This window comes from Erpetoichthys calabaricus, chromosome 1, assembly GCF_900747795.2.
Source record: "Erpetoichthys calabaricus chromosome 1, fErpCal1.3, whole genome shotgun sequence".
NCBI lineage: Eukaryota > Metazoa > Chordata > Cladistia > Polypteriformes > Polypteridae > Erpetoichthys > Erpetoichthys calabaricus.
In genome coordinates, this window is record NC_041394.2 from 188,629,676 (window position 1) to 188,648,901 (window position 19,226).

General features: G+C 37.4%; 1 protein-coding gene across 10 annotated transcripts in view; it reads left to right on the plus strand.

Annotated features, from left to right (window-relative positions):
• mical3a (microtubule associated monooxygenase, calponin and LIM domain containing 3a) overlaps positions 1 to 19,226 on the plus strand; it is a 431,263-nt gene that overhangs the window by 194,065 nt on the left and 217,972 nt on the right. For all 10 annotated transcript variants that reach the window (XM_051922884.1, XM_051922886.1, XM_051922891.1 and 7 more), the window contains exons 5-8: positions 308 to 515; positions 650 to 766; positions 12,305 to 12,406; positions 13,239 to 13,394. In XM_051922884.1, coding sequence (XP_051778844.1) covers positions 308 to 515; positions 650 to 766; positions 12,305 to 12,406; positions 13,239 to 13,394 — 583 coding nt within the window. The remainder of the gene's footprint in view (positions 1 to 307; positions 516 to 649; positions 767 to 12,304; positions 12,407 to 13,238; positions 13,395 to 19,226) is intronic.

Genomic DNA, 19,226 nt, shown 5'->3' on the forward strand with positions numbered 1-19,226 from the left:
TCTTTTAGAAAAATACATTAAACACTATTGAACAGCTACAATAGAACGGAAGCCTGATGCTTCACCATCAGTTTACATCAACTTTCATCATTAGCAGATTACAGTTAAAAAATGTAGTAGTCTGATCTGGAAATAGATAAATGGAATTGTTTAGAAAACTTTTTTAATATACAAAACTTTGTAATGATATGTGTGGAATTAAAAGCTGTTATTTTTTTAAGAAGTACCATCTGTGCTTTTTTCTATTTGAATAAATAAGTAATATCCGATAGATATGTCTTTATCCCTCTCTATTTTTCTTTAATAGTGTCTCATTATTGGAGCTGGACCATGTGGCCTTCGAACGGCCATTGAACTGTCTTTTCTTGGAGCAAAAGTTGTCATTGTTGAAAAAAGGGATGCATTCTCCCGAAACAATGTTTTACACTTATGGCCCTTTACCATTCAAGATTTACGAGGACTTGGTGCAAAGAAATTCTATGGAAAATTTTGTGCTGGTTCCATTGACCATATCAGTGAGTTCATACATGTTATTGAAGTGGCATTAGCCTTAACTAATAAATAAATTTCAGGAAAGACAAATTCCTTAACCCTTTTTTCTCTTTTTCTTTTTGTTTCTGTTTAAAAAAAAAAAAAAAAAAAAACACAGGTATCCGGCAACTTCAGCTGATGCTATTGAAAGTGGCTTTAATTCTTGGAATAGAGATCCATGTTAATGTTGAGTTCTGTAGCCTCATTGAACCTCCTGAGGATCAAGAAAATGAAAGTAAATCATCTTTGCATTCTTATTTTATGTTGCAGGGGTAGTTAGATTTATGATTCTGTTTGTAGATTAGTCTTTGCCTTAATATGCATCAGCTATTAAAGGTTTATTTAATAACACGCGTGTACTTATCATACCTGGGTAGTATCCATTTTTAAAATCTTGAAATCTCCTTCTACTGTTTAAAAATAAATAAATATTTATGTCGTGGCTGCCTTGATGATCTGCACGTCAATCAAGATCCAACATCAAGGTGACGATGATGGTGTTTTTTGATCTTGATGGAATTGTATAAGCTGAGTTTGTACCCAGGGACACTAAGGTGAATTCTAAATATTATAAAGGCTTATTAGGGTGTTTAGGAAATGATGTACGTAGAAAACCACCTGAGAAATGGGTGAACAGTTTCATCCTCCATCGTGACAATGTTTCAAACATTGCTTCTGGTACAGCAATTTCTGACATTCACAAAAGAGGACATCTAGAACTGCTTCAGAAAGTGGAAAGAACAATGGGATAAGTGTGCTCAAAGCGAGGGGGATTATTTTGAGGGGGATTAATGAGAATGTGTCTTTTACTGTAATTTTTTTTTATTTAAACATTCACTGTATTTTTTGATCACACTTCATACTATAAGCAATATAACAGTAAAACAGAAAATATTTAACACTAACAGACAACTTAGGAGGAGGTTTTAAACAGTGTGTTTCAAAATGATCTAAGAAAATCAATCATAACTACAATATAAAACTACAAAAGCATGTTATATTGTACTAGAGTAATAGTGATCAGCAAGTATAAAAAAAGAGTGCATTGCCACAGGATTTGATAGAACAAGAAGAACTTATAAATAATAGATATGGTTTTCAAGCTAATTAGCTTTTTACAAGCTAATTTCATTTAGTGCATCATTTATAGTACAATTTTGTTGAATAGCAGGTACCAATGAAGATTGTAAAAGATAGCTGAATTATCAAGCAAAGACAGATTTGGAGACAATAAGGCATTATAAAGAATTAAGAGTAGAGATGTGATTTTTACCATTGAAGAAAGAGAAAACTTGTGGCATTCTAAAGTATTTAAGTAATTTGTATTTTTTGTTTGCATTAGTAAAAAGGTTTAGTTTGGTCTAAGCAAGAGGAATGCTTATAAGATCACAGCTAGGAATACCACCCAACCACACCAGTACTCCAGGTGACAATCCTGAGTGTTGAGATTCTGAAGTCAGGACCAGTTTTTTTTGAATGGGACAACCAAATCATCGATAACAGAGAAGAGTGGTTTTGTGGTATGTAGTCTCGGTGAAGCTAGATGTATAATGTATGTCTGGAGACGACCATGAGTGAAATGTTCTTATAGCTGGGTTTTAATTAGGTGGATTAATGAGTGTCTCCTTTCTAAACTAATCCCAACACCTCATGAAGCTGGTGTTCAAAGTAGGGGCGGTGAGTTTGAACTGCAAACATCAGAGGTGCTCTCATTAACCTACTGTGACAGATAGCAAGCTTCTGTTTATGACAAACTATCTACAGTTGAAAGTCTCCTTAAAAAAAAAAAAAACACTGTTAGACATATAAATGGTTTTTGTATATGCAGAGAGCACATTGCACATTTTAAAAATAAGCATAACCTGATGCAAGGGAAAAACTCTTCTGTAGCATCAGATTATGCAGTGGCATTTGACAGCATCAATGGGTGAATGGTAAATGCAAACATTATGTTTTTTGTGGGTGGGGTGTGTTCTCTTTGTTGTTCAGCATTACACTGATAGCATAGGAGTTCATGTATGCTTGAAAAAGCTGGCAACTTTGCTTGTGAAAATATGCAAAATATGAACTTGAAACAAACGGTGTGTCACACCCCGTCAAAAGAATTGCCTTTAAGAGAGCTGATAACAAAGAGCCCCAGAAGATGCAGATTTCGTACTCAAAACACTTGAATCAACAAATCTACCTAATAACACCGGTAAAATCGGGGAGAAAGCTGCACAGCATTCACCTTATGACTGCACATCTAAACAAATAACTAAATTTAACGTTACTGTCTAATTGAAAATGCAAACATGCCGTGACAAAATAGCTGCAGTGTTTTAACAAACTGAATATTTCCATAGACCACAGTGCTTCTCTAAACTCTGTTTACTGTTGTTATGACATATAGTAATGCAATAGTTACAATGACAAAGATATCATTTCAGACAGACCCACTTCTCAAATATGGGGAGTCCAGTAGCTGCAGTGGTCTATATGTGTTTGTGTCTCTTTGTCTCCACTGTTGCAGTGCTCATTACAATGTACAAATTAATTACTAAGCTTCATTCACGTTGTGCTACTGAGCTCCTAAATGGATAACATCAACTTTAGCTTTATATTTTCTGTCAATGTCATTTGTTCAGTATCTTTTGCTCTCTCCCAGATACCACGGCAACAGTTTAAAATGCACAGACTAAGGGAATTGGGGACAAGTTTTTTAGAAAGAAGCCCTGTGTGTATAGCCTTTGCAGCACAGGATTTTGCCCAAGTTCACTGCATTCTTTTTAACGTGTTGTACCCAGAAGTGTATTCTTGTTCGAGAATCGCATCTGGGCTTGTGAGACCAGGTGGTATGTTGACCAACAGTGTCTTCAATAGCCGAAGGGGAGGAGGCTGATGATGAGAAAGAGAACATGAGATTCGTTAATTGTTTAGACAAGGGAGTACCTTATAGGGTAGTATGCAGTCGTGACAGTGGAGAAGTGATCTGGAATACCTGTGACAGAGGTATTTGGTTTAGTGCTTTTGGAGGTAAGGGAATCCATATTTTAGATAGAGAGTAATTAGGCTTAAACTGGGTGTAAACAGACTGAGAAAATCTGAACGTTCAGAAGTATGAACAGCTGACATACATGCTGAAATCACAAAAAATGTCAATGTTGAATCTTTGTAGAGTAATGAAATTAAGTTCAGTCATTTCCGGATTGAAGAAAGGGTTTAAGCAAAGAAATAGATATATCATGTCAAACGAGAAAGGGAGAGGAACATAAAACTTTCGTAGCAACTTACAAGAAAGACTTGAAGAAAGATCAGGAGTTGTACCTGGAAGATAAACATTAATGCTAAGTGTGCTGTAGTTCCCTTGTCTCAGCCATTCAGATGTAGAACGCTGAAGATGTGGTTGGCCTCAGGGGTAAGAAGAACATCAACACATATGTTCTTGTTTAACCTATTTTGTCAGTTCCAATTTACAGTTTAAATACAGGTAAAATTCCATTACAACAAATATCTTTACAATGAAATTTACATTACAACAAAGTATTTTTATGGTCCTAACAGTTTCCCCATATGACACAAGTCCTTTCGAAATCTCGTTACTACAGAATACATTCAGCAGATACTTTCATTACAACGAAGTACCCAAAAGACCTTGACATGCCAGAATGAATCATCCACAGAGTAGTTGGTTCTGTGGTCGCAACTCAGTTGCGCACAACGATCCCCAAACACAAATATTGTACATTTTTTTTCTTTCTTCAAACTTTGCTCATACTGTTTACTGTGTTTCTTTTCTGTGGTTTTCAGTGATACCTTTTGCTTATTGCTCATCAACATTTGAAAAACATCCATTGGAATTTAACTCATTGTCACCCTCTTATAGAAACGGCAGACACAAAAAACGATAACAGTTCATATTAGAAAGGAAAAAAAAAACTACATTTTTGCAGCTCTCGATTGCAGCAAAAAGAAAAAAGACGTTGCCAGTGAATTCAGAATTTCGCCATCGACACTGTCAACTTTCTTGAAAGACCGAGCAAAAAAAGAAGAAAAATCTTGGGTTGCAAACGTATGTAAATTGCTGCATTTGAATATGTCGCAAAAGCAATTTTTATGTGGTTCAGTGATGCTCATTCAAGAAACATTCCTATTAATGTGGCACTCATTCAAGAAAATGTGAGGTTTCTAAACTCTCTTGGGACCACCCCCAACTGGACAACACGCCGAAGAGCGTCCCGAAGTGCGATCACCGTGTCTGTGGAAGACTGTTTATCTGTTGCTGGGGCAACAGCAGGCTCATAGCTCTGCTACATCTCTCTGCCAAAGCAAACTCAATGGGTGATGCAAGGAACATTGTAAATGCAGGGAACAGTATTACATGGCCACTAACCTAGTGACAATCCTGCCTGACTGTTGTGTCTGTGTATAGGAGAGTGGCAGATCACGCTACAATAAATAACCCTGCTGTTCCTATTTTCAAGCTGAATAAAGCTGGTTTTGCTAAAGTACTGAGACTCAGCTTTGTGTTTTGGGATGCACAACAGGGACTTATAGCGCGACCACGATCTTTTAGGATTTGCTTCTGGGGTGCTGCAGCGCTGTGAGCCTGTTGTTTCATTGCCCCAGCAACGGATATGCAATCTTTCACAGATGTGGAAATTGCGATTCAGGATACACTTCAGCGTGTCATTCCATTGGGTGGAGGGTGGGGTCCCAAAAGAGTTCAGAAGCCTCACAATATGAAGAAGAAGAAAAGGATGATTCGGCGTCTGATTGATAACACGTGCTGCTTCCACATTTAGATAATGTTCGTGTTGAATTCCTCCAACCCAATTGCACAGCAGTGATTCAGCATTTGGATTTGGGCATCATTTGCACCCTGAAAGTGTATTATTGCAAGGAAATGCTGAGAAAAATTCTCGTCAGCATAACTTAGACAGGATGAGATTAAAATTAATGTGAAAGAAGCTTTTGAAATAATTGCAAATGCCTGGACGCAAGTTAAAGAAAGCATTATAGTGACAAATACACAATCTCATTACTATGAAATTTTCATTATAAGAAAGTAATGGAATTTTACCTGTATTTCAAAATTCCAAAATATCAATGTGTTGGACAAATGATGGTGCTCAACGTACTGTTATGTACTACACTTTATGACAACTTATTACATGTATGATCTTTTCACTGTGTGTTAAGGTAGGGTGAGGATTTGTACAGAGTGAGGTGAAAAGAGGCGACTGTTTTTTCCAAATCCTTGGCTTCTTCTACTTCTTTTTGCCTTGTATTACATTATATAGAACTTCAGAGAAAAAATAGCAAACAAGAAATTCTGTGTGGTCATGTATTGGCTACAGTAAAGGTAAATTAAAAGAGGTATTTCACTGAGCATTTATGGTTAATAGTTTTTTCCACAGCCATTTTTGTCCAAGGAATCCATGCATTTAATGTTAGCCTGGGAATTAGATGTCAAGTAAGAATATGTCCAGAGTAAATTTCAGTTACAGATGCACTTATTCAAAGCTGTTTCTGTGAGAATTCGGCAAAATACTTTTAGTTTTACGTACAGTAATTCATTTTAGGATATCCTCCTTTCAGTTATTGAAAGTTCCAGAAGTATTTTAAAGAAAAATATATGGTATTTGCATATAACCAAATCAGCTTTTTTGACATATATAATCTCTTATATACTGTATATTTCTCTTCTGGTTCATCCTGCTTCCACTTCAAAACTGGTCCTGCCCACACGCAGCCGACATGGCATTTCTCGATTCCTATTCGTCCTCTTACAAAACTTTCCCCACACTGCCTGCAGCTTCCCATACACCTTGCTATTTTTGTTATACTGCGACGGTTGTTTCCGAAGCCTTTGTTATTAAATGAACGACAGTATCTTCTCTGTCAACGGGTTTTTGTACAACGTCATCTCTATTCCGGGATCCGGCAACTGCCTGTTCCTATCAGTGGGTTATTTCTTGACACAAATGATTGACAAAGGCAATGCACTCTCACTACGACATAAGGCAGTAGATTACGTTGCATCACATTGGGACAGATTTAGAGACGTTCTTCCTGTTGTTCTTTCCAATGCAAGTCGAGTTATTACAGCAAGTCAGGAGTACTATCGATAATACATGGCAACATCTGGAGTTTATGCGAGTTATTACAGCAAGTCAGGAGTACTATCGATAATACATGGCAACATCTGGAGTTTATGGTGGTGAAGCTGAAATTCAAGCTCTTTCTGAGATTCTCCATGCTACCATTGTCATTTACTTCAAACATGACCCCAACATCCCACCTTACATTTACAATTCTGGAAATACTCTCTTCATTTACCTTCTGTACTCAGGACAACTGGAAAATGGCCACTATGAAGCCCTCCTACCGATTCCGATCATGTCTCCACAGCAGCATATAATGTCTGATAACACCAACACATCAGTCCTCAGTCATTCTTCTCTTCCACAAAACACTATAGTTTCGTCTAGTGCTACAATCTTCCTCTGCGACATTTGTAGTAAACCTTTCAAAAGAAAACCCAGCCTAGCCAAACACAAGAAAATTCACTGCAATGACAAATTGTTTCAGTCTCACACTTGCACAAAACGTTTCACAACGCAGAACTATCTTAACAAACGCACAAAAATTCACTCCACTGAAAAATTACCCGACTCCCACTCCAGTAACACATTCTTCCAGTGCGATTCCTGCAACAAAACTTTTCAAACGCGAACCTCACTTGCTAAACACAAGAAAAGGCATTCTTCCCAACAACTATATGAGTGCCAGAAATGCAATAAGAAGTTCACTACACAGGATTGTCTGACCTAAACACAACAAAAGTCATTCATAACGTTGCAATGCGACATCTGCAAAGCAACGTTTCCAAACCAACGCAGTCTCAGCAGACATGCACACAATCCTCTTCCCGTTACCACAGGTGGTACTTCACCTAATTCCTGTCTTCCCGTTTAAGAGTACAACACTGGGACTCCAGACCAGCAGTGCAAACACTGTCATGCACAATACTGGCCTGCTTAGTGTAATACATCCAACAAGTACTCGAGGTGCTGTCACAACAGTAAAGTAGCTTTACCACCTTTGTGGGAGTCACCTGTGTCTTTACAACAGTTTCTTACACAGCAAACATCAGAAGCTAAAAATGATTGTGAACACATTTGAGAATACAACTCTTCTCTAGCGTTTGCTTCCATGGGTGCACAGATAACTCAACTTCCTGGCCACGGACCATACTGCTTTAAAATACACGGGCAAATTTATCACCAAATCTCTCCACTATACGCTAACACTTCTATCTCTCCAGGATATGGACAGTTGTATGTTTTTGACACAGCGCAAACTACTGAAGTACGCTTACAAAATAAAGCAAACTCTGCATGCAGTGAAAATGTACTTCTCCAGCTAGATTCCATGCTCAGAACCATCAACCCTTTCGCTAATTCATACAAGCACATGCATGAAATCGCTCAGTCCAATCCAACAGCATCCGTACGAATGGTTTTCAAGGAAAACCCTAGGCAGGATTTACGGCAATAAATGCCCCGACATGTCACACCAATGTTGCAGCGATTTTCTTCGGAGAAGATGGCGAACCACCTGCCGAAAGGGACATTTGCATCTATCCCATAGGCAACTCCTGTAAACAGATTTCCACGCTCAATATGAATTGCGATCCTGTGATTTACCCACTTTTATTCCCTTACAGAGACCTTGGCTGGCACAAAGATTTACAACATGTTCCCGATAAAAGAACCGCCAAGCGAATAAGGCTTACTCAATGCCAATTTTACGCGTACAGATTAGCAATGAGGAATACATTTAGTGTTTTGCACTCCAGCAGCAAACTATTCCAACAGTATGTCGTAGATGCGTATGTTAAAACAGAGGGCGTATGTCTCAACTATCTCAGATTACATCAACAAGATCTGCGCGTGGAACAGTACAAAGGACTATCAGATGCACTGCAAGCAAACTCTGAAAATAACAACGTATGTGTAGGCAAAATGATCATATTACCGTCCACATTTCCAAGAAGTCCAAGATACATGCAACAAAACTATCAGAATGCCATGGCCATAGTACGTAAATTCAGAAACCCTGATTTATTTATCACTTTCACATGTAATCCTGCTTGGCTGGAAATTCTACATGCACACTGCGTCTTTAAAGAAGTATTTATTTCTTCTTGATTTCTAAATTCCTTTTTCACTGTTTTGCGTTCCTATTCTTACACTGCCATATGCTATGGCGGGCGTCGGCTAGTAATAATATAAATAAACACAAAAGTAAATACACTTCTAATTGTACTGTGGTGTATTGCTTAGTAAAAATTACACAGTGCCCAAACATATAGCAAGTAGATCTTGGGATCTGTTTGAAATGATATACAGTGCATCCGGAAAGTATTCACAGCGCATCACTTTTTCCACATTTTGTTATGTTACAGTCTTATTCCAAAATTGATTAAATTCATTTTTTTCCTCAGAATTCTACACACAACACTCCATAATGACAACGTCAAAAAAGTTTTCTTGAGATTTTTGCAAATTTATTAAAAATAAAAAAATTGAGAAAGCACATGTACATAAGTATTCACAGCCTTTGCGCCTTTGCCATGAAGCACAAAATTGAGCTCAGGTGCATCCTGTTTCCCCTGATCATCCTTGAGATGTTTCTACAGCTTAATTGGAGTCCACCTGTGGTAAATTCAGTTGATTGGACATGATTTGGAAAGGCACACACCTGTCTATATAAGGTCCCACAGTTGACCGTTCATGTCAGAGCACAAACCAAGCATGAAGTCAAAGGAATTGTCTGTAGACCTCTGAGACAGGATTGTCTCGAGGCACAAATCTGGGGAAGGTTACAGAAAAATTTCTGCTACTTTGAAGGTCCCAATGAGAACAGTGGCCTCCATCATCCGTAAGTGGAAGAAGTTCGAAACCACCAGGACTCTTCCTAGAGCTGGCCAGCCATCTAAACTGAGCGATCGGGGGAGAAGGGCCTTAGTCAGGGAGGTGACCAAGAACCCAATGGTCACTCTGTCAGAGCTCCAGAGGTCCTCTGTGGAGAGAGGAGAACCTTCCAGAAGGATAACCATCTCTTCAGCAATCCACCAATCAGGCCTGTATGGTAAAGTGGCCAAATGGAAGCCACTCCTTAGTAAAAGGCACATGGCAGCCCGCTTAGAGTTTGCCAAAAGGCACCTGAAGGACTCTCAGACCATAAGAAAGAAAATTCTCTGGTGTGATGAGACAAAGATTGAACTGTTTGGTGTGAATGCCAGGCGTCACGTTTGGAGGAATACCATCCCTACAGTGAAGCATAGTGGTGGGAGCATCATGCTGTGGGGATGTTTTTCAGTGGCAGGGACTGGGAGACTAGTCAGGATAAAGGGAAAAATGACTGCAGCAATGTACAGAGACATCCTGGATGAAAACCTGCTCCAGAGTGCTCTTGACCTCAGACTGGGGCGACGGTTCATCTTTCAGCAGGACAATGACCCTAAGCACACAGCCAAGATATCAAAGGAGTGTCTTCAGGACAACTCTGTGAATGTCCTTGAGTGGCCCAGCCAGAGCCCAGACTTGAATCCGATTGAACATCTCTGGAGAGATCTTTAAAATGGCTGTGCACCGACGCTTCCCATCCAACCTGATGGAGCTTGAGAGATGCTGCAAAGAGGAATGGGCGAAACTGGCCAAGGATAGGTGTGCCAAGCTTGTGACATCATATTCAGAAAGACTTGAGGCTGTAATTGCTGCCAAAGGTGCATCGACAAAGTATTGAGCAAAGGCTGTGAATACGTATGTACATCTGATTTCTAAGTTTTTTTATTTTTAATAAATCTGCAAAAACCTCAAGTAAACTTTTTTCACATTGTCATTATGGGGTGTTGTGTGTAGAATTCTGAGGAAAAAAATGAATTTAATCCATTTTGGAATAAGGCTGTAACATAACAAAATGTGGAAAAAGTGACGCGCTGTGAATACTTTCCGGATGCACTGTATATATCATACAAGATTCATTGTTTATCCATGAAAACTAAATGAGCACTAGTTACACAGTAGATTAAATAAATAATATCGGTTCTTGTTGCTTACTGTATTGCTGTATTTAGATTTACAGTTCTTGGTTTTTAACTTAACTTCTTGATAACATGTCCTATGTAGAGTTCCACTTCTAATTCCAAACAAATCTGGGAAAGGGCTTTTTTTTTTTTTTTTTAAGCTGTTGTTTGTGGTGTAATATATTGGAAATTGCTTTCCTTCTCACGTTAACCCATAACTTTTGTTATTAGGTATGTGGGAGCATATATTCCATGCTGTGTTATGTAACACTTTCACTTATTTGGTCAGTTTTTTTTCTGCTTAACAGACTCAAGGACCGCCAGTCATAGTGTGCCCACTAGGCATTTTGTGGCTTCAGCCAGTAAGGTACACCCTATCTTATATAGTGGTGTTTGTACATTATGCATTGACTTTGTTAGGGATGTCTCCCTTTACCTCTTCTGACCAAGAATTAATTAATTAGCTCTTAATTAGCCCGATGAGAAACCAGCGGCAGATTAGCAGTGCAGACAAACCTATTCATTTATTCAATATAACATAGGGTTTAACAGAGCAAGATGCAGAGGACAGGAAGATATGGAAAAAGATGATCAACTGTAGCAACCCCTAACGGGAGCAGCCGAAAGAAGAAGAACAACATACGTATCTAATATGATAAGCAGAGGTAATACAACAAAAAAGCAGAGGTAATACCACAAAATATACAACCTGGACTTTATTTATTTATTTATTTTTTATTTATGTTTTAAATGGCCTTTATTCCTGGTGGTGCATTTCTTAGTTTTAGCCAAAACTACCTCAGAGCAGCAAATGGAAAAGAAGACCTCCCTTCAAGGTTATTAGTGTATAAGTTAATATTTTTTCTGGTATTGTTTCCATGAGATGCATTTTTTTAACCTTCTTTATTATTGACTTAAATAATTATTTTCTCATTTTGGTTTTGTATGTTTGCTATCACGTGCTTTTCAGACCCAACTTTAGTATTGAAATAAACAGTTGCAGTGCAAATGCACATTGTGAACGCATAATTTTGTAATGTTATGATTTTAAAATTGTTTCTGGTTGCCCTTACCATTTTATAATTAGGTGTCATCGATTTCCTATTTAGCTGTTTATAGATACAAAACAAATTAGCCCTTTTTCATAATTTCTGTTTTGTGGTATAGCCAGTAAGCCTATTTATTACTTTTATCGTTTTGCTGTGTAACTCATTGTTAAAAGAGTATAAGTTAATATTTTTGGTATTTTTGAGATCATTTTATGGTTTCCTAATCTGTTAAGAACTTGGTTAGTTTTGGGCCTAATCCAGTTAGTTTTGGAGATGGTATGAGGCTTACAACATGCCATTAAGATAATGTTTCATCTTTTGGATTGATAGAGCTTTTTTCCAGGTTCTCCTCTACAATTTTAAAGGGAAACACACTATTCCATTTTCTCTGTAAATACGTTCAATATATTGCTCTATTATGAAAAAACTGCTGTAATTTTACTAAAAAAAATCATAGAATAGGCCACTGACTAGGTCAGCACCCTCTCCTAAACTTTTGTGAAGGATAAATACTTTATTGCATGCATTTAAAAATATCCAATCACATGTGCATTCTTTCTAAGCTGGTTTATTTATAGCTGCATAATGGAATTGGTTGGCTTACTAAACTGTCAAGAGATTATGGTTTTTTATATTTGTTCTGTTTTAGGGATAGGATGGAGGGCTGAAGTACATCCTAGAACACATCCTGTTTCTGAACTTGAGTTTGACGTCATCATTGGTGCTGATGGGAGGAGGAATACCCTGCCAGGTATTAATACATAAAACATATTTTCAAATTAAAAATGTATCCTGGCTAATTTTACATTTTTGGCTTTTCTTTAAGTTACTATAGGTATAGTAGTTTACCTAGTCAGAATCTGGATTACTGGCAAAATAAGGTTTTGCGGGACAGGGTATTATTGGGACTCCGCAACAAACCAGAAGCTTGTATGGTGGTCTGCATTATCATCACTAGTGCAAGTGCAACAGTAGGGGCACCAGCAGAGAGCAGTATTCATTGTGTATCTGCAGGGTGCCCAGCAAGGACTATAGACAAAGCGAACCAGCTTTGTGCTTAAGGATGGGTGACTAGGTTGGAACTAATTAACTAATTTTCAAGTGAAAAATGAACTCACTTCATGTAAAGAATAGATCAACATTTCTGATCGATAAAGAGCACATGATCATAACTTTCTTTTTTTCAATCTTTGTACATATTGATTTTAGTCAATACTACTAAGACTATGTGGCATTATTTCTCATAATTAGTTAGAATGACTATATATTCTTGTAAAGTTGAAGCTTTTAATCTATTATTACCAAGGGCTGACAGATATTCACTAAAAAACCCTTAAAGGGGTACCTTTTGAAGAAACAAAAATGGTAGTCTCATGACAGCTGTTAATTTGAAAGAGTTGTTATCTTTCATTGCTAATTGCCTGTTATTGCATATCAGTAGTGCATATTTCTTAACTGTAACTTTAGTTAATGAATTCTTGTATTTAAATTTTGCTTTATGTTAATCTCAAACAATGTACAGATTGTTTATTGGGCATTTTATCAAATGAAATGTTATAAATTGAATTTGTATTCAATGTTAGGTTTCCGTCGAAAGGAATTTCGTGGAAAACTTGCAATTGCTATTACAGCCAACTTTATCAATCGCAACACTACAGCTGAGGCTAAAGTTGAGGAGATCAGTGGTGTGGCCTTCATCTTTAATCAGAAATTTTTCCAAGATCTCCGTGAAGCCACTGGTGAGTTTAAAAACACAAACCTATTTACTTTGAATTCATTATTCATTATTTGTCTTGTTAAGTAAAAAGCTGTAAATGTTGTTATATGTTTATTTAAAAATTCTTATTGTAAAAGTATGTTTATCAAGTTGTAGGAATCTGTTGTTGCATCGTGTGTGTGTGTGTGTTTTTTTTTTTTTAATTTTATTTATTTATTACCTCACACATAAATTTTGAATTACAAATGATCAGAATACATTCACGTGATAAGGTGAGTACACCCTATGAAATTTATATTTCTTTTTTAACTTATGTGACAAATCAATATTTGATCCTCATTTAAACAGTATCGATTAGATAAAGGTGATATAGCAAACATCATACTAGATTTACATTTTGTAGTTCGTTGTATAGTTAAATAAACTAGGGATGTCAAAAGAACTGATACTTTGGTACTAAGTCAATATTTCAAAAAAAGTAACTACTAGCTTTTTTACAGTGTCAGTGGTAATGAGTTAGAGTTGGTGCTGTACTCAGATGTGGACAAATTAGACAAAAGTAGACAAAATGTGAATATAAACTATATATGAATTTAGTTAACAGTGGTGATACTACAGCACTGTATTAGCAGATGTTGAAACAAAAAACAACAGAAGACACATCTGCAAATTCTTTATGCTATTTTTAAAAGAAAAAAAAAGGCCAAACACACTGGCTTTCATTATTGCCCTTTTATCCCATTATGGAGTTAGTTCAGAATTTGTGCATGCTTTGAGAGTGCAGTGATGTGACTGGTAACTTTTAATCATTTAACTTGTAGTTTTATGCATTTCTAAAAGGAAATGATTACCTGATTAATCGCTTTTTAATACAATGTCATTCACAGTTCCAATAAAAGAAAGAAGACTTCACATTCTGCGATTATGATTTGCACACCTACAGATGATTGGCAAATACCATTTCAGGGTAGTAGAGGAAACCTCACATGCATGCGGAATTATGCATAAGGACTGTGGAATGTGAGAAGAAACCACACACTGGCATTGCTGACAACAGTTGTAGTAAGATAAAAGTGAAGTAGGTTTTAAACCAAGCGGCTATTTGGCTTACACTGTAATCCCTCCTCCATCGCGGAGGTTGCGTTCCAGAGCCACCCGCGAAATAAGAAAATCCGTGAAGTAGAAACCATATGTTTATATGGTTATTTTTATATTGTCATGCTTGGGTCACAGATTTGCGCAGAAACACAGGAGGTTGTAGAGAGACAGGAACGTTATTCAAACACTGCAAACAAACATTTGTTTCTTTTTCAAAAGTTTAAACTGTGCTCCATGACAAGACAGAGATGACAGTTCTGTCTCACAATTAAAAGAATGCAAACATATCTTCCTCTTCAAAGGAGTCAGGAGCAGAGACTGTCATAAAGGCAGAGAAAAATCAATAGGGCTGTTTGGCTTTTACGTATGCGAAGCACCGCGGCACAAAGCTGTTGAAGGCGGCAGCTCACACCCCCTCCTTCAAGAGCACAGAAAGAGAGAGAGAGAGAGAGACAGAGAAAAACAAGCAAGCAAAAATCAATACGTGCCCTTCGAGCTTTTAAGTATGCGAAGCACTGTGCAGCATGTCGTTTCAGGAAGCAGCTGCACAAAAGATAGCAACGTGAAGATAATCTTTCAGCATTTTTAGACGAGCGTCCGTATCGTCTAGGTGTGCGAACAGCCCCCCTGCTCAATCCCCCTATGTCAGGATCAGAGAAAGCGCAAGAGAGACAAAGAGAAAAGTAAGCTGGGTAGCTTCTCAGCCATCTGCCAATAGCGTCCCTTGTATGAAATCAACTGGGCAAACCAACTGAGGAAGCATGTACCAGAAATTAAAAGACCCATTGTCCGCAGAAACCTGCGAAGCAGCGAAAAATCCGCGATATATATTTAAATATGCTTACATATAAAATCCGCGATGGAGTGAAGCCGCGAAAGGCGAAGCGCGATATAGCGAGGGATTACTGTACAGTATATTCCAATGATGAAATTAGCTGTTTGTTAATAACACAATAAAATATATGTAGTTTTTCATTGCTTGGAAGTTCAAGTCACATCTCCCTTGTAATATGACTTGTACTGCATTAATAGAAATGGCTAATTGTAGAGGCACACACACAGTTAACAGGACTGCTGGAACAGCATATTTTAAGGCTGAATACGAATTTGTTTCATTAGTTTGCCTTTAAAAATCAAACAAATGTTCATGAGTATAATCCCTAAAATGTGACAGAATTTGTGAAAAAGAAATGTTATCTTTTGTGAACATGCTTATGGGATGCAGTCTTGCAGTTAGGAGTACTTGAACACAAGCAGCATTGGTCAAGTTTTTCTAATTCTGGATTTGTATACGAATGTAAGCAATAACAATGTATAACTCATGTAAGACACTTAGAAAATAGCAGAACTGATGCTGTTTTATGGGAGTTTTGATATAATGGATTAATGTTCAACTGAAGTTGAGACAAATGTTAAAAAAGGAGATATTTGAAAAATATAACTATCTAGAGTTTGTGACTTTTGAATTGATTTGAGTCATTAGTTAAATATTACTCTTTAGTAAGTTTTTTGCCAGCTAGTGTTACAAATATAAATCTAACAGACAAGCCAGACTTCAAAACCATATTGTTACAAAAACAACTTTAATGAGTTTATTTAAATGACAATATCCTGAATAATATTGTAATTCACTAATTCAACCATACTTATTGTTGCACTGGGGGATTCCACATGTCTTTCATAAACTAAATGTAAATGCTGCATTGTATTGTGATATTTATAAATGCCAACAAAATTTTACTTAAATTATAGTAGAGTAACTACTTGAAGAATAAACCTCAATTTTAAAGCAGCTGTTATTGTTAGTATTTACATATTTTACATTGTACCAGCTATGGCTTCAGTTATAGTGCCACTGATTAATCAGATCCATATTACTAACCAAGAATGGTAAACTGGATGGCATGGACGCAGGTACATGGCGATGGGACCATGAGACGTACTGCGCAGGCGCATACAGATCAACTAACAGAAATAGCAAATAAAACAACCGCCATATTGTGAGTGGCACTACTGCGGAGTGAAGTTAGGAATAATGTGCTGCTTGGGATTGTACAAACCGCTGAACGCTTTACACCAAATTCAAACACAATACAGCTCAACGATACACACACGAGCCAACCTGGATAAGATCAATGAACGCAGGCTCCTACAACAAGTGTCAGAAACTGCGGAAGCAAAGCAGGCACGGGTTAAGACACTACGGGGTCCGCAAAGGTCCACAAAGAGAGTACGGAATATATAAGAGCACACCGATCAAAAAAAAATCAATTGTGTAAAAGCACATAGTACACACAAATCATGTGCTCTCAGCGCATAGAAAGCGTATAAGGACAATACGGAGAATAGAGACCCAAAGGCATTGGAGAGAAAAAGAGGCAGATAAGAGATTATGAAAACAGTGGAATTTGAAAGGCTCAAACAAACGATGGCGCAATACACATGCAGACAAAGGTATAGAATATGAAAGCGGTAAAATTTGAAAGTATTGTAGCGTCCCAGCCAGGTTGAGGGCTTTTTGGTTTTAAGTGACTGTTAGGTCCGATTGAGGGAAGGCGGAGTACAGCACGGAGGACTGATAGCAGGGTATTGATTTCATGCAGTAAGGGGGTCGTTGGAGAGGCTGCTAGAAAGTTGTGTTTGGGGTTAGGAAGTCAGCGATTGTTCAAGTAAAACTTTTGTGACACTTTATCATGTCAGTCACTACAGTATCAAAGAAAAGATAGAAACGATTGCATTACCGCAAACAAAAGGTTATTAATCATCAGAACCAGGTGTAATTGAAAAAATACCAGGCCAAACTGAGGTCTGAAAAAAAGAGTAGACAACAAAGTCTTTTCGCGTTCGCATCATTCAATGGACAAAACGTGGATTTACACAATAATGGACCATATGCTATGAGAATCTGTGGTCCCACAACAGTTAAAGGAACGACAAGTTAAATTTCAAAGAGTACACAATTTGGTTGGGTGTATATTGATGATCTCGGAGTAGCAATGCAAATTTTAACAGGCAAAAAGAAAGGTGATGTATATATTCCGCGAGTAACATTACACACCAAAGGAGATCGTGATATGCCATTCGTAGTAAAATGTTTACAGTTTACCGTGAGAATAGCTTTTGCTATGACAATCAATAAATCACATGGACAAACAGAAAAACTCGGATTATTTATTACAGAAACAGTATTCACTCACGGGCAGTTATACATTGCGTTATCACAATGTGTCTCCAAAAAATATTGTTTTTAATGAAGCTTTAAAGTAAAAGTGAAAATAATGAAATTGAAACAATTCCAACACACAAATCATGTGCTCTCAGCTCATAGAAAGCGTATAAGGACATTACGGAGAATAACTTCCCTGAAGAAACAACTGGCAATACAACTAATGAGTTTACACATTGTTGTCAAAGGGGTCAGGTTAGACTGCCTCCTTTAGATGAATATCCTGAATATCTATGGATGTTTCTAACTAACAATGTACCCAAAAGTAAAAACATTATGGACTGCATTAGATCCTACAATAGTTCATTTGCTTTTGCATCTACCGGGGTAAATATCAGGCCACCAGCTGGCAATGGCCCATACTGCTTTCGCATATGTGGACAAATATTACATCGGATTGGAACAGTGCACCCTGAGCCAAATCACGAACGCAAATATGCACAGATCTACGTGTTAGATCCAGATGACGCACTCTATCAACGATTTTACTACAAATGTTTTGTATAAAGAAGTATTCCAATAGATCCTTCTAATGTGCCATGCTATGGGTTCTTTACTTCCTTTGTTCGGCACCTACACCTTTACAATTCGATAGATCTCATACATTCATCAATGTATTTCGGGTTACCCAACCCCGGGGGTAGATGAGCGAAGCGAGCAGGGGGCGGAGCCCCCTTGTTTATCAGAAGTACTATGTATTAATTACTTTTCTGTACACTATATTTGTATTTTTTTTCAGGGGCTGATATTATTAGTTCACTTAAGCTGCTTCCTGTTGAACATGCTACATAAAGTCCTTAGTGATGTTGATATGAAAGAGATTGCAACAGAACTTTTCAGATAAAAGTGCTATTCAGTAATGTTAAAAAGGTGATTTAAAGTTGATTAATTGAAAGCCAAAAACTGCTAAACATCTTAGCATCAAAGCCTAAAAATAGTAGTGTCTCAGTATAAACTACTCAAAAGCACCATCCTTTTTCTCTTATTACATTCTCATAAACTTCCTCCATCAGCTATAGAAAAAAATGATGGTTTATTCTCTTCAATTATGGTTTGGGCTCCATTGTGTTTTTTATTTCTTCATTGCTTTTTGAATTAAAAAAAAACTCTTGATTGGTATTATGAATTTAATGAAGATCTGATATGCAGATGGAAAAGTATTGGCTTTTTCAAAAACACAATGTTATGCACTGAGAAAAAAAAAAGTTTCTCTCAGATTGTCACATGTGACACCCTCCTGGACCGCTGAAGTGATTGACAGTGCTGTGTGCGATACTTTTACTTTTACTTTCACTGTTTCTAACTGCTCATTTCACCAAGTGGTCCTCTCTCCCCTCACCCTTCGAGTCATGCTAGATTCACGAAGGGGGAAAGCACCCTTCTCTTCAAATGCTGTTTGTGGGTCATCAGGTAAAACTGGGTCCCAAGGTCACACAGGTAGGAATTACTGTTTTAAGATAAAGGCTGAAATACAGTGACACAAAGAATTTGCTATCCCAAAGTGGTTAAAAAAAAATGCAGCAGCTACTA